Source organism: Hyperoodon ampullatus, assembly GCF_949752795.1.
Source record: "Hyperoodon ampullatus genome assembly, chromosome: 15".
Lineage (NCBI taxonomy): Eukaryota > Metazoa > Chordata > Mammalia > Artiodactyla > Ziphiidae > Hyperoodon > Hyperoodon ampullatus.
Genome location: NC_136928.1, coordinates 87,963,600 through 87,976,187, shown reverse-complemented (window position 1 = coordinate 87,976,187; position 12,588 = coordinate 87,963,600). Strand labels below are relative to the sequence as shown.

General features: G+C 49.5%; 1 protein-coding gene across 1 annotated transcript in view; it reads left to right on the top strand.

The window, feature by feature from the left end:
- SNTG2 (syntrophin gamma 2) overlaps positions 1-12,588 on the top strand; it is a gene marked incomplete at both ends in the record, with an annotated part of 186,257 nt that overhangs the window by 118,511 nt on the left and 55,158 nt on the right. Inside the window, one exon of the mRNA XM_079721530.1 lies at positions 1,395-1,522. Within this exon, the coding sequence (XP_079577656.1) occupies positions 1,395-1,522 (128 nt within the window). The remainder of the gene's footprint in view (positions 1-1,394; positions 1,523-12,588) is intronic.

Below are 12,588 nucleotides of genomic sequence, written 5' to 3'. Positions count from 1 at the left end.
CCAGGCTCCTCCTCCTTCCCCAGGCATCCCCTGAACCCACCATCAAGGAGGCCATGTGAGCATCACAGAAAACCCCACTGATCTACGGAGACCTGGTGTCCTCCTTCAGCCTCATGGGTCTCAGGATTATACAAAGTATTTTACCAGAGGAAACACTGGTCAAATCTGACATGAAACTCTGGGCTTGTCAGTGGCCCCTGAGGTAGAAGCTCTTCAAAGCAGAGGGAACAAAAAGCTTCCTTTATAAAGTTATAGTCTGTTGCTAAAATGTGCCCAATAGGTTATGAAATGCAACCTGATTTTATAAAGGAAAAACTTGTTTTCCTTAGTGGGGAATCGCTTTTTATCCTACATTTTGAAAAGTAAATTTAAAATGATTTTATTTAATAACCACGCAGCCTTAGCCGTCCTAGTAAGAGCCCGTTTCCAGTGCTCACCATCGCCGCCCTGCAGGCCCTGCCTTCCTCAGCGAGACCCTTCCCCCATTCCCGACGACCCCTGGCAGGACAGCACAGAAGTGGCCTCCCTGAGCTGGGGGCCTTTCCAACGCTCCCAGGCAGATCCAGCTTTGCCGTCCTAACTAGTGCGTCTGTTTGCCTGTGCCCCGGGGATTCGCACCGTCCCTGAGCTAGAAGGTGCCGGGAAAACCTGCCCTCGTGGCTGGAAGCCACGGCCGCCGCGAGGATGCTTCCGTGTGAAGGAAGCCGGCGTCCCATGAGGCGCGGCCGCGCGGGCCGGGGCTGTCTTCTCCGCGGGAGGCGAGACGGGCCAGCGTCCGACCCTGTGACTAACTGGGCACGCGCGGTGTCCTGTCTGGCGACCTGGCTGTTTGCGTGGCTTCATTCAGGCGTTCGAGCGCCTTCCTCTTACCTGCAGGCCCCGCCGAGGAGGAACCGGGCCACCCCTCCCCACGGGCTCCCTCTCTGCTCACCTTGGACAGACAGTGGGGACTTCGCCACTGATGAACAGGCAGGGTCTTGTGACCTAGGCACCCGTTAGCATGTCCTCAATATTATTATGTATTAAACTCTCTCTGATTTGACCTTCCAGGTGGAGGTGGTCGTTCACAGCCTTCCTGGACTCAGAGCCTTCGTCGTGTCCCTCAGGTTCCTTCCAGTTTTAGCCTCTCTCCCCGTCCCCTTCCCTGGGACTTTTCTGTCTTTGGGGCAGTATGTTGTTTAAAAAATAGAGGAAGAAAATCGTTTACGTTGAAATAGAAGAGCACTTATTTCTTTCCAGAACTTTGAGAAAACGATCACATGTGCTTTTGCAGCAGTTGAAATGCATTTCATTTGGGTTTGGGGAGCGTGATGTTTGGGCCTGTCGGGGCCTCCCCCTGGATTTGGTGCCTTCACCTGATCCTGTGACCGTTGATTCTCGTCTGTTTTGTGCAGGCTCCATCCTCACCTTCTTCGCCCGTCGCGAATGAACCAAAATATGAGAAGCGCTGGCTGGACGCCGTGTCGCTCCCTCTGTCCATGGCTCGGGTCTCATGGTGCAGAGCTGGCGCAGAAAAAGTAAGGTGTGTGACCGATGTGTGGAGTGGGAAGCGCCGATAAACCCCGAAGTGCGTGTCCTTGTCTCCAGGTGGATTTAGCATTTGCAGAAATAATCATAATCATAATAAAAGTCAAGCATCATAAGAAAACACTAGTCAGAGCAGGAGCTGATTTGTCGTCAGGAGGGTTCTGTCTGGTGGTGACTGTGTCCGTTCTTCTGAGACATGGTCGTCAGAAGAAGAAATCGTATTTTCAGTTTTAACTGTTAACAGAATTAGATTGGAAATAAGACTCTACTCTTATCCACGCTGCATACAATCACAGAAAAGTCATTTCAACCCCACGGGCCTCATTTTCTTCATTAGTAAAATGAGAAGGTTAGACCAGCACCAGTGTTCAATAAATGCTCACTAGTTTTTGAGCCCGGTTGATGAAGTAATTTCAGAGTTTCACCTGTAAAGGTTGTGTGTCCATCACTGTTTTGTGGAATAAGGTAACATTTTTCCCTCTAAGTTAATACAGTGTGTCCTCTGTGGCCAACTGTGCTGTCTGGTCACTGTGGAAAGGCTGAGAAGTAAGTAGGTGGTGGGTTTCCTTTCATTCTTAAGAAGGTGGGAGAGAACTGTGTGAACAAAGGAAGAGTGCTTATTGTCTTGGAATTGAGTACTTTCTTGATGAGACACGTGTGCCCATGGAGGCCGTGTTCGTGTGAACACAAAGCGTCTGAAGAAGGCGCCCCTGGGTGGTCACACGCCCCTCCTTTGCCCTGGGAAGGGCTGTCAAATCCTAACAGCAAACCAAAAGTTTCCATGTCGTTTTACGGAAACAAACATATCTTATTAGCTTTGCTGACTCTTTCATGATCTTAATATGGGTAGGAAGGTGCAAAAAGTAAAATGAATGACTAAAATTCTGCATTTCATCACGTGTGTGTGTCTGACTCACATCAGTATTAACGTGCATGTTTAGAGGGGATGCTGTTCCCTCCCCTGCCCTGTAGCCCTCTGGTCCCACGTTGAAGAGGAGGAAGAGGAGAGGAGGCCTGAGCACTTGGCCTCAAACAGCCGGAGTTACTTCTGCAGCTCCTGTGCTCTCTCCCGAGGGACCCTCGCTCTGGGGCGTGCAAGGAGCTGGTTTAGAAATTGCCAACTCTAAATCAAACGCTTTTTAAAATCTAAAAGCCAAAGCTCTACTATAGCTTGGGAAGGATTTTTAGGAGATCCTTTGAGTGGATAAAAAACAAGTGGGATGAGCATGTCAGAGGTCAGTGTCCTGGGGTTCCTGTCATTGTCCAGTTGTAGGACCAAAATTTGTCACCAGCTGCTCTGTGCTTTCCTTTTTTTGAAAGTACAGTAATTCAGCCAATGGTGGTTGAGGTTCCTTCGTTTTCCAAAAATGTTTCAAAAGATTCTCTAAAGAGTAGACACATATTTAAACCTAATATTTGAGATACGTATTGAAATGATAAAACTCAGTTGTAGTGAGTATGACGGTTACCATGTCCCGTCGCCTCCGGGGCTGCAGGGTTGTCCTCTGCCGGGGGCCTCTTGCACCTGTTTGCTGTCAGGTGGACGTTAGTGTCAGTGGCTCTTGGGCACAGTGGTAACTAAGCTTTTACATAAGTTATACATGACTATTAATGAAGGTCGAATAATTGACTGCCCAGGACAGGAAAAGATGGTTCCATAAGAATTTGGGGGAGAGCATCTTGATATTAAACGAAAACAGGTGTAAAAACAGCACGATGCCCCGTGAGGGTGACAGCCGACGCCTTACAAAGTAGGGCTGCTCCTCGAGTGCTCCCGTAGGAAAAGAGACCACGTCTGCAGACACTGGGAAGTAGCCACGAGACATCACAGATTCCTCAGCAGAACCTCGTGCTTTTGGCTATTAGGTAGTTGTTAGCACATTTCTCTGACACTGCGAGGAGGAAAGCATGCTTCCTGGGGTGACTGACGGTTGTGAAGAGGGCGAGAGTTTTCTGAGCAGGACCTTCTCCGTTTTCCGTTGCTACATAAACGGTTAGTGCAAATTTAGCTTCAAAAGTGTGAGCGTGTCATCTCACAGTCTCCACGGGTCAGCTGGGGGGTGTGTGCCGGGGTCTCCAAGCCGATGCTGGGGTGTGACCGGGCTGCACTCTCACCTGAAGCCGGGGCCCTGCCCAAGGTTCTCGCTGGTTGTTGGCAGAATTCAGGCCCTGCGCTGCTTTCTGTGGTTCTGCTCAGATGAGCCCTTCCCAGGGCTCTTGTTTGATGTTGGCTTGAAAAAGTGTAAGGAGTCACTTATCTCGTTCCTTTTTTCAAAGGGATAGAAGGAAACGAAAGCTTTAGTTCTATTTGTCCCACATCTTTCATATTTGTGAAAATAACTGTGAAATGATGTCTTTTCACTGACAGTAGTACCCCATTTTGCTTTGTAGGAGGTCCCCTTAGTTCAGAGTAAAGAGCATGGAAAGGACCAGGTGGGCTTTTCGGCAGCCATACTGGAGACGTATTGCAGATAAGCACGTTTTCAAAAGTGATGCTACAAGTTATCCTGCTAAATACTCTGATGTGTTTTGCAGAGGATGGTTTCATATTTAGATACTTGTGCCGAAACCCCCCTCCTGTAGTTGGGAAATCCTCAAAGTGCAGCTCTCTGGATGCCGGGGGTCGAGCAGAGCAGGATAGACAGAATCCCAGGCCCGTGGGCGTCTCCACAAGAAGAGGGGCTTCTGTGGGGTGGGGTTCATGCTGGGGGTGCCATAGCAGGGTCAGGAGCTCAGGGTCTGCTCTGCACTGGGGGCTTGGAGAGTGGGCCCCCGGGGTCATCGTTGAGTTTGACTTCATCCGGGAGGATGCAGGTTGGGGTGTCTGGGCGCAGGGCAGGGCCTGTCCTGGGGGAGCACGGTCATCAGGGTGGGATGAGGGAGGGTCTTGGTGGCCGGACACCCTTTGTGTTTTCGTCTGCTTGGGCAGGATTTTTTCGATTTTCTGTCTTGTTCCTGGAGTTCAGGCAGAGCCCTCGCCTGCTGTGGGCGGACTCGGAACTGTTTATGCTCAGCAGAAGAATCCCACAGCCAGTCTGGGAGCTGTCGGGCGTCAGGCTGGAGTGGAGCGGGACCCTGTGGTCCTTCCCCAACCCCCGTGTCCTCCGCCTGCCTTTTGTCTGTAGAAAAACTTTAGTCAAAGAATAAGTTTAATCAGATAAGTGAGAAAATGCAGAAGCAAAGGAAAACAAACAGGACAAAATAATAAGAGTCTAGTCATTAGCAGAGCCAAGGACCTTTAGTCCCTCCTCAAGGGCTATAGATCATATTCTGAGCCGTATCCTGGGAGCCGTCTTGTAGACACTGAAACACCGCCAGTGTCTGGTGGAAGAAGTGAACTCCACGATGACCAGGCTGTAGCCATGACAAAAGCTGCCACAATTCGGAGACTTGGCCTGAAGGGAATGTGAACAAACCGACCCTGGAACCGAAGCTTAACTGTACTTAAGACAGTCAAGTTGATGCTGGTCAGACCACGGCAGCACCAATTTCAAGATGACCGTCAGAGCGGACCGTGCTGTTTCTGCAGGTAGCCCCTCCCTCCGTCTATAAAAGCTCTTGCCCATGATTGTCGGTGGGGAATGGGGGGAAGTCGGCCTTTGGACAGGAGTCCACCCTGCCCCCAGGTTGCCAGCATCCAAAATAAAGCAAGCTTTCCTTTCCACTTTCCTGGCCTCTTTATTGGCTTTTGAGCAGCGAGCAGCCAGACCCCACTTTCAGTAACAAGGCTGCTGTCTTTCTCAACTCACTGCGTCTTTAGTTTTTTCTGAAATTTCCACCGTGGGGAGAGAAGGTTAGGGCGTGTGTGCTTATTGAGAGGGAATGATGCCCTTCTAGGAACGTTCCCCAAACGTCCGGGCTCTGGCCGCGCCCTGCACACGGGGCGTGGACGGCCTGGGAGCACGAGGTGGGCCAGCTTCTCCGGGGCAGGAGCCGCCTCGTCGGCTGTGTCCGCAGAGTTGCGGGGAAGCCCGGCCTTGCGACAGGGTCGTGATGGGACAGTGGCTGGGGTGCCAGCGGGGCTGCGGCTGCTGCAGAGGGCAGCCTGGGGAGGAGAGCCTGCTGGGGCAGCCGTCCCGCCGTGGGTGTGGACAGAGGACGCTGCCCCTGGACGCCGGGGGAGAGAAGTGAGCCTTCCACTTCACTGTGCGTTCTTGGTCCTTGATCACCGGCTTTAACCCTGGAGGCCAGCCTGCCTTCTCTGTGATCGTCTCCAAACCACGGGCCACGTGAGTTGCCCCTGTGTAGATGTGCTGCCCTGGGGCAGTGGCTTCTCACCACGGCCGGAAGGCACGGCGGGTCTGGACGGTCCCCGGCGGGAGCGGTGACCGTCTAGGTCACTGGCCGGCCCTCTGGGGCTGGGGGCTGCCCGGGGGGGGGCCACTGCTGACACGTGGAAGCCTCAGGGCCCCTCCCTCTGTGGTTCGTGGGAAGCTCTGCCCACTTGACCCCCGAGGACCGTTCTGTAACCTTCCCTGGTCTGTGCTGCTTAGGACTCGTGCTGGGTGACCCGCGCGGCCAGGCCCCTCCTGGTGCAGCCAGCGCAGAGCAGCTCCGAGTCGCCATCTTCGGTGCAGGTGGCAGGGCTCCCGCTTCTCTTCGCTGGGTCTTACACTTGTCCCCGGCCCGTCGTTCCACACGTGTGGTATCAAGACTTATCCTGGGAGATGCTCCTTGTCTCTGCTGGATTCGCTGCCTCAGAAAATGTTGTTTCTCTCTCTCTCTTTCCCGGTGCATCAAATGGCAGTTTCTCAATGTAGCACCTCTTATTTTACCTCCGAGGATTATTCATGGTGACCGTGAGGGGATCAGAGCCCCAGCTGCTGAGAGATGCCGCAGAGTCTCAGCTCTCGGAGGTTCGGGTCTTTTCTTCTTATCTGAGTAGGGTCGGTGTCATCACAAGTCTTCCCCTTGGAACGTTACATTGATTTTTCTTTCCTTTGTGTATAGAAATTTAATAGGCTCTCAAAGTTTGAAATGATAATAACTAGGAGGGCTTTTAAGGTGGGAGAGTGGCGTCACTATAGACGAGGGGCCTCCTGTGGGTGGCCTGCATTCCTGAGATCATCTCCAGGGCTGGCTGTCGCCTCCCTCAGACCCTCCATCTCCACCAGCTGCTGAGGGACCACATGTCTGTGTCCTCATTTCACCAGCATCCCTGTCATCACAGCAAAGCAAATGAGCTGCAGTGACAGAGTTTCCTGCTGCTGAGAGGAGAGGGCCTCAGTGACATCCTTCTACCGGACCAAACTACCCCGGGCACAGGGAGCAGGCAGGCTGCTGTCTCTAGGAACATGTCCCATTGCTCCTTAGATACTGACCCCAGGCTTGGGGGTGTGCAGGGGAACCCTGCTTTTTATGAATTCGACCAACTTTCTAATTACTTTTGAGGTCAGACTCTCAAAAACTGACCTAGTTCCGTTTGCATTTCCATTCCTGCTTCTGCCTGGCAGGTGGTCCTGGGCATGCCATGTGACTCTTGACCCTTGACCCCATGCCTTGCCCCATCTGTCAGTCTGCTTCCTGCCTCTTCTGACAGCCAGCAGCCCCCTTCTCCTTGTGGCCCCCGCTCTGTTCTTACCCCGAGACCACGGCTCCTTCCCCAGACTCAGGACCGGCGCTCCCCAGGGCTTCCTGGTGGAGCAGTTACCAGTGGGATTGTCAAGGATGCAGGATGCTTTCAGCTTCCTCCTCATCTTATACCCAGTCATGTCTAAGGGGGTAAAATACCGTCCTGGCTGAGTGATGTCCTGGCACGGAGATTTGTTCCTTCACTGCACTCAGCCCGGCCGCCAGACTGGTGTTGGGTGTTCGGGTTAGAGTTTGCATTTCCAGTGTCTCCTTGAGATGCAGTGTTTCTGTCTCAGAAGAAAGATCTAAGTGATGAAAACTCAAAGTGCAAAAAATGGTCATGTTACTAGAATCGTGGAACTGTTCCAGCAGACTTAATTGTATTAAATATCAAAACAAACATGTGTTTAAAACAAAGCATCAGGTATGGAAGGAATGAACTCTGCACAGTCCTAAAGGCAGGGTCTGTGTGGTTTTACTGCACAGAAGAGGTGCCGGCAGTTTCCACGAGGTGGCCTGATGTCACAGTTCAGACTGTGGTTGTGGAACCAGACTCTGAGCTCTTTTTGTTTGGCGTGTGCATGCACGTGTGTGTTTGTGTGTGCCTGTGTGTGGGTGTGGGTGTTCATGTGCCTTTCCAGGCCCTGTGACCTTGGGTAAATTGATTGATCTGCATAAGCCCTAGTTTCCTCATCTATAAAATGGTAACAATAATAAGACGTTCTGAACGGGCTTATTGTGAAGGTTAAAACCAGCATAGTTTAAAAAGTATTTTGCACAGTGCTCATCACAAAGCCAGTATCAATAAAGGCCAACTAGCTATTTTTATCATTTATTATAAATGTCATTGTTAGTAATATATGTGTTATCCTTTTTTGCCTCTCTAAAATTTATTAACTTTTTTACTTTAAATGTTGACATAGGAGTATAAAAAAGGCGGTATATTTTGTTAAAAGGACATAAGAATTCATTGCACATCATCGGCCTCTTTAAAAGGAGTCAAAAAACGGAACTAAGACACGTACAGAGTTTTGTTTACTTATGTTTCATACTTTCTTGAGTTTATCATTTACTCATTTTTGTGCTTCCATAAAATCAATAGCATAATATTAGCTAGAAAACATTGACAGGAGGCTCCCTGGCGGGTAGAATTTAAGCATCTTGTGGACTAGGGAATTATTACAAATTATTACCAAGATCACTGCCCGATGTCCACAGGAAGTGGGAAGTGTGAGGATCAGAGACGGCATTTTTCTGATCTTGGGGAAAAAAGAAGGTCTCGGCTCTCTTTGCGTTTACAGCTCAGGGGTCAGTCCAGGCTCACGTGCTCTGGCCCGTCCACAGTCACGGAAGCTTGTACACAGCTGTGCAGTCAGTGTGGTTTCCTTCTGCAGTTTTGGGAATGGTGCTCAGACTCCCCGTTTCCCTCTAACTGGGAACTAGATAACTTCCCTACGTTTCCTGGTCCCAGTCCCCACGTACCGCCCGCCGTCTGCAGTGTGTCCACACTGCACACCAGGACCAGGAGGTGTCACTGGGGAGACCCGGCCAGTTCCAGGGTTCCAAGATGGGGTCCCGCACCACTGCCTGGAGAAGCACCCACCCTTCCTGGTGTTGGCCACCTGCGCCCCATCTAAATGTCCCCTAAGAACTTGGAAAGATTGAATCTCCACCATGGAACTTGTGCAGGAAACATTCCTTAACGACCATTTAGTGCCACGTGCTACAAAGGGGAAGAAACCTCCTTTCTATCATCCAAGTGTTTATATTCTAGCAAACAATTAAATTGGAAGAAAAACTTAGATGTCCGAAAGCTGTAAGGTGTTACAGTTCAAGGGTGAGAAGGACCATCGGACTTGGAGGACGCAGGTCGTTAGAGGGCCTTTGGGAAGAAGAGCTGCAGCTCTGAAGGACACGGAGCACCCGCGGATGTGACGAGCAGGAGTCGCCGGCAATGGGGGGCCTTTCCTCACACACACACGTGCACGTGTGTGTGGACACGGGCGTGCGCATGTGTGCGCGTATATACATATGTATATACGTGCACACATTTCTACATATATCCATAGGGTACACAGCTAAAAACATTAGTTCTGGCTAATTTGGGAAATATAAATGTGTGGGGAAAATGTTAATACATTAAAATTTTACCATGAGATAAAGCTATGTTATCACCTTAACGTATGTTTGTCTGGACTTTTCTATAGAGAGAGAACATTGTGGATGGGTGTCTGGACATTGGGATTTAATGAGACTTTTGTCCTGTCGGTGTGCATAGTGCTTACCCACTATTCCTTTATAATGAGACCAGGAGCTTATTTTTCTTTTAAAACATATTTTTGGGACTGCTCTGATGTCGTTATGCATACATTGTTATTCACATTACCCATCATTTCATTAGAATAGGTAGCACGGTAAGATTATGGGATGAAAAGGTTAAAACGTTTTAAAGGCCTTTAAGACATTTTGTCAGACATCTAATTTACCACCAGAAGGTTCATCCCCATGTCCATTTCTCTTGAATAAGTTCTTAAGTTAGCTTCCTATGGAATAAATAAGAAAGTTTGTTTAAAAGTCAATTTATTATGCAAATAAAACTGAAGGTTGAAAAGTGAGAAAGTGTACTGACCAATAAATCCATTGCCTGACACCAAACTTGCCTATTTCACAAACATCCATTGATTCAGTTGCTTTCAGAGTCTAACAGGCTCTTCATTTAGATGAAAACAACAAGGATTAAGTAGTTAGAAGTATGGATTTGAATTTAGAAATAAAGGCTAATTAGCACAGGGGAAACTGGAGGGCTGTGTGGATAAAACGTGCATTTTTCAAGGAAGGAATTGTTACTCAGAGCACTCCCCAGTACAGATTACAGCATTTCAGGCAGTTCATATATTTTCAGCCAGTAATTCAGATTTTCCTAGTAGATAAATCAGCAGACGCAGAAGTAGGAACTGGTTGTAGTGTTTGCTTCCACGTGGCACCTGCTATAATGTTATGCTGGGTCAGCGGTCACTCCCATTAGAATGGCCCCCCGTCGACTTTGAAGGAGTTATACAGGGATTTGAAAGGTTTGCTTCATGGAAGTGAAAGCCTTCGAGGGCTGATTAATCCTGGACACAGAAATCCTGAGGGAAAGACAAAGAAAATGTAGAGAGAGATGCAGTGTTTGTTATGTCTGATTTCCTTATTCATAGGATAAAGCTGCAGGTTCCATTATTCAAAACGGTTGTAAAAAGAAAATGTCAAGATTTAGAGGCGCCAGTGATTTTAGCCACCTGTGAATCTTTTAGAATGTGTTTTATTTTTATAGACAATAAAGATATTTCTCTGTTCTTGACTTACAGTATTTTGAATTTGTTCAAAGCAGTTTCAATCATTGTGTAAAGGGGAATTTTCAAATGCATGATTAATTGTTCAAACATGAAGAATTTAAGAATATAAGGAAGATGATTACACAGGTTCTGCAAACATCTTTAACAAGCACAGAGCCTGGGTTCTCTGTCCTGCTTGCTGCCTGTACCTGTGCATTGAATACACGTATAATATTCTTATATATTTGTGCCCCGTGTGTGCCGGCTACAGCGCTGTCACTCCACCTACCTCACTGACCTGTCCCCACGGCCCAGCGGGCGGTCCTTCAGACACCTGCTTTCAGATGAGGAGGCCACGCCCCTGGCCGGGTTGGGAGGACAGTGGTTTCTATATCAGTGGGCAGTGGGCATTGGAGGTGGGAGCCTTTTCCATCGTGCTGCATGTTCTCCAGCATTTATTGATGTGACAAGTATTCTAGCATGCCTGCTCCGTGCAGCGCTGCAGTAGATGTTGCAGGCTGAGGGTGTGCAATGAGCAAACCCAGGAGTCCGCGCTCTCTGGAAGCTTCCCATCCGGCAGGAAATGCAGGCAGGAAACAGGCATAAGATCAGACCAGCAGGGAGACCTAGATGAAGTGGTTTTATCTCCGCTTTCTTTCAGTGGGACCCCTGGGAGGGGCTCCGCCATCTGGCTCGGGCACCGCCCACATGAGACCCTCCGCCCTCACACCTCTCAAGCCCCTGCTCCATGATGGGTGAGGGACTCGGAGGACTCGGACCTGGTCTCAGGATGGTGATCGGGGTGACAGAGGAAGACAAGTTGGCCTTTGGGGCAGCACGAAGAAGTTATCTTTCTTTCCTGGACTTGCTGGACTTCTGTTGTGCCTGGAATCTTCCAGGAATAGTGACTTTTTAATAAACAAACTGATACAGGGAGAAGGGTGCCTACATTTAAATTGGGTCTCTTTGTTACTGTTTAATATGGAGTCCTTAGAGATGCCGCTGCATGGTGGGGAAGCAGAAAGAAAATATTTCTCTGGCTTCCATAAAAAAATAACACACATGCCACAGAGGCAGGCTTGAAATGTGACATGTGAATGGCAGTTGGGAGAATTTTTTCAAATTCTGAGGAATATACACGTTTTTGTCTCATTTTGTCTAGTGAATGTTCATAACTCTGAATATGAGTAAAATAAACAGACACGGACCCTTCAGCTTCCAGAGCAGGAGGGCTTCAAGTTCATCACAGCAGAGATGCTGTGTGCAGTCAGTCCTCCCTGGGTGCTGCCCAGGTGTAAAGGGTCAGGATTGGCCGGAACCTGGGGGCCTGGATGGCCGTGAGCCATGACTCGTGGGTAAGAGGTTCTGTGGGTCATTTTGGAAGCTCGAGTGTTCCCGTTCCTTAAAAAACACACAACGTGTTAAAAGGATGATTTATAAACTTTGAGTTCTTTTTCTCCAATGTTGAAGCTTTGAGGGGCAATTAAGAATGCTCCGTACTTGGAGCCCGATTCGGTTCATGCTGGAATTCCACGGCACAGTTGAGGTAGGTGTGGGAAGATTGTCTGTCGCCATAGGATGCGGACGTGGGATGCAGACAGGTGTCCAGCGTTAGGGCTGTGAAATAACTGAGATGTGCTGTGAGGTCACTGGCAGCCTCCAGCAGCTGGCCTGGTAAAGGTACTGATGCAGAGCATCTCAGGAGGGACTGTGGGAGAGTCTGGCCAGGGCTGGGGGCTGGCGTCTGCAGGGGCGGGAGGGGAGCAGCAGCAGGATGCTGGGGGGATGCCCCCCGGGGAGCTGTCGTCTGAGGAGAAGTGGGGCGGGTGAAGAGGCAGGAGGAGAAGATGCAGACACCCCCCTCCTCCAAAGGCAGTGCAGACTCCACAGTGAACTCTCAGTTCCTCAATCTTCTAGTGAGTTAAGATACACGTACTTTGAACCTCATTGGAATAGATTTCTTTTGCTTAGCCAGAAACTGTAAATTGACTCATTGCCTACAGTCTGAAACTGTCTTACCAGTTTTCTCTTTGAAAATCAAAACTCCTCTCAGGGCTCGAGGGAATCCTGGAAGCAGGTGGGCTTTCCAAAAGCACAGGCAGGGTCAGTTCTTCCCTGGTCCTTGATGATGGTGTCTGGGACTTGGCTTGGTTTCTACCCGGGAAACTCATGCACC